This window comes from Emiliania huxleyi (assembly GCF_000372725.1).
Source record: "Emiliania huxleyi CCMP1516 chromosome Unknown EMIHUscaffold_173, whole genome shotgun sequence".
NCBI classification, from domain to species: Eukaryota; Haptophyta; order Isochrysidales; family Noelaerhabdaceae; genus Emiliania; species Emiliania huxleyi.
Window position 1 is genome coordinate 281,811 of NW_005200853.1, and position 3,142 is coordinate 284,952.

The 3,142-nt window shown below is 64.9% G+C and overlaps 2 protein-coding genes across 2 annotated transcripts in view; one reads left to right on the forward strand and one right to left on the reverse strand.

Annotated features, from left to right (window-relative positions):
* Positions 1–229: 229 nt before the first annotated feature.
* Positions 230–841, forward strand: EMIHUDRAFT_364849 (hypothetical protein; the record flags this gene model as incomplete). The annotated part of the gene is made up of 1 exon (XM_005784086.1): positions 230–841. A coding segment is annotated over one exon (351 nt), but the record flags the coding sequence as incomplete, so codon positions are not given.
* Positions 842–2,389: 1,548 nt separating this feature from the next.
* Positions 2,390–3,142, reverse strand: part of EMIHUDRAFT_112668 (hypothetical protein) — a gene marked incomplete at both ends in the record, with an annotated part of 5,031 nt that continues 4,278 nt past the window's right edge. The window contains one exon of the mRNA XM_005784087.1: positions 2,390–2,923. Within this exon, the coding sequence (XP_005784144.1) occupies positions 2,390–2,923 (534 nt within the window). The remainder of the gene's footprint in view (positions 2,924–3,142) is intronic.

The following is a 3,142-nucleotide window of genomic DNA, read 5'->3' on the forward strand; positions in this document are numbered from 1 at the left end:
GGCGGCGGTGCGTGGCGGGCTGGCTGGCTTCAACCCTCAGGCCCTGGCCAACACGGTGTGGGCGTATGCGACGGCGGGCGTGGCTGCGGACGCGCTGTTCGCGGCGGTGGCGGAGGCGGCGGTGCGAAGCGGGCTGGCTGGCTTCAACGCTCAGAACCTGGCCAACACGGTGTGGGCGTATGCGACGGCAGCACATTATCACCAGGCACTGCTTGCCGACTGCTCGCGCGTGATCAGCGACTCGCTCGCGCGGGATCCGTCGAGGTGGAGCGAGGAAGCCCGCCGTCAGCTGCACCAGTGGCAGCTCTGGCTCTTCCTTGAGCGAGGAGCAGACGCGCAGCAGCATCTTCTTCCCTCCCCTCAGCGCCAGCTTTGCCGCGACGCTATGGTGGCGACCATAGCTCGGCCGTCAGGCTTGCAGCGCTCCGTCGCGGCTGCCCTCGCCGCCGTCCAGCACGGCTTCGAGGAAGAGCATCTCGAGCCGCGCACCGGCTACTCGCTCGACCTGGCGCTGCCCTCGACACGCTTCGCGATCGAGGTGGACGGCCCCTCTCACTTCCTGCTGCCCGACGGCCGGGGCGTGCGCAGACCCAATGGGCCAACGCTGCTCAAGCGGCGCCTCCTCGCGGCGGCTGGCTGGAGGGTGATCAGCGTTCCATTCTACGAGTGGAACGGCGTCGCGACGGCCAATGGGCAGCAAACCTACCTGGAGAGGGCGGTCGCCCCGCTGTTGGGCTAGTACTTTGGTGCTTTGTGTGGGTCGCGTTCCCTTGGTAGCTGCGTGGCTGAAGCCCTCGTGCCGCCGCACTATCAAACTATTAGCCTAATAACGTATGAGTATCTTGCGCTCGCTCGCACTATTTCACGTTATATGAGGAGGCCCTTGAGTGCCTTTGCAGAACCGCCAGCGGCGGTGGTCGAGCCGGTCCGCGGTTCGAGCCGGGAGCTTTTGGCTCCAGGTTCGATTCCCGCGAGGAAGGTCGCTTCGCTCTCGCGGAGCGACCGCGGGCGCGCGGGCGCGCGGGCGCGCGGGCGCGCGGGCGCACGTGCGCGTGCGCTGCTGCAAGGCGAGGCGAGGCGCGGCGCGGCGCGGCGCGGCGCGGCGAGGCGGGCGGCGGCGGCGCGCGATCGTTGCTTTTGCTCGGGTGGGGCGTGGCTTGCGCGCCGCGCGGTGATGACGCCGCACGCTGAAAAGTCCTTGGTGACCCACCGCGTTGGCAGCGAGCCAGAGCTTTACACCTGCCGCATTGACGGGTAGACCCTCGACGGCGTCTCCTCGAGTCAAAAAGAAAATGGTTGGGTAGTCGGGCTAGAGGGTTGCTCTACACTTAGCCTCTGCAGCGAGCGAGCGCTCAACTTAGCCCCCGCACGGAGCTGGGCTCAGACTTAGACGCTGTATGGTCGGGGGCCATGAACTTATACGACATAAGGCCAACTCCGGGTAAAACCCGGTAAAAAATACCTGAGTCCTGACGCGTCCCGACCAACGTATGCCGCGCACGACGCCATATCGCCTTCTCCCAGGGCCAGTGCGCTACTTGCGGCGCGCAATTCCTGCTCAAGTACGCGCACCGTACCATGTGCTGCCGCTATATGCGTGCCGTAAGGCGGCTGCGGCGAAGCGGCGGGCGCGGCATGCTGATGGCAGTGCGGACGATGCGGTTGCGATGTGTTCTGCTTCAAGATCGTGGCGGTGCTTGGCATGGATATGCACTTCTGCGATCCCAATCAGCTCATCGCAACGAAGCAGCGCAACAAGCTGGCTGCTGCCAACAAGGTCCTATGCTTCCTACCTTCACGCGCGGATCGTTCAAAGAGGACCAGCATACACAGGCTTCTCTGACATGCGTTTGTTTGAGCTTGAGGCTATTTGTGAGAAATGTTTGGCTAGAGATTGCGCTCAAGAAGCAGCAACGAGAATCGGAAGGGGAGGATGCTGAGGCGGCGATTGCTGAGGCATGAGAAGGATCGATCCGGATTTTAGTAGGCGCCCGCCGCAGGCGAAGAAAATTTGGGCGGAGCGCCGTATCGATCACGCTCTTCACGGTGGGAGCCTCTTGGCCCCAGGCCGTGCCACGGCCGACTTAGCCGATGTAAGAGGCTCCCGCTGATCTTAGACCGCGCAAGCACCCCAGCGTGCCTAGGCACACTTAGACCCGAGCCTTCTAGGCGTCGAGGCTCAGAACTTTTCGACTCTCCCAACCAGTAAAAAGAATTCTCCCGCATTATGACGCGATTGGCTTGCGTTTGTTTCCATAACAACACGAACTAGAGGGGCGCTTTTGTGGAAGATGGAAGACGTATTGTTCTCACCGAGGCGGCTGCTGTGCTGACTGATTGCCCCGGCCGACTCGGCGCACATCAAGAAGAGGAAGACACGCAACACAGGTCACAGCCATGCATACCTCGCCTCCACCTCCACCGCGGCCTCTACCACGCCGTCTTCCTCCTGCTCCTCCTCACCCTCAGCGACCACCACCTCAGCATCCACCTCCATCGCCTCCGCTCCCGACTCCACCTGCGCCCCCTCCTCATCACTCACCTCGAACGCCTCCACCTCGACCGCCTCCGCCTCCTCCATCTCCTCCGCCTCCATCTCCTCCATCTCCTCCATCTCCGCCTCCGCATGCAGCTCGGCCCACCGCTCGCGGCACTCGGCGCCGGTGCGTCCAGGCAAGTGCGACGCCACGATGCCCCATTGGCAGGACACGACGCGCGCTCGCAGCCCGGCCAGCTTCTTTGCTAGACTCGGCACAAGCAGCCGCAAGCGCGCGTCGCCCCCTCGCTCGCCACCCCAAGGGAGCGGTGCCGCTGTCTCGTCCGCCACTGAGCAAGCAAGGACGGCCGACGCCGCATCGACGTCCTCGCCGCCCTGCGATGCGCGCGCCGCGCTCTGCAGCCGCGCCAAACCGTCAACCACGGCCTATCCACAGCCGCACGCGGTGAAGAGGCGCACAAAGCAGCGTGTGCCGGCAACCGGCGACTACTGCCTCGCACGTGGCCGGAGGCGGCGGAGGGTGGCGCCGAACGGCACGCCACGCGCCGTCTTCGCGCGGCTCACCCATCCCCGTCTCCGCGCCCCAATACGCGGTGCTGCCGCTGCGTGCGCGAGAGCTCCCTCCCTCGTAGTCGATCCTGATCT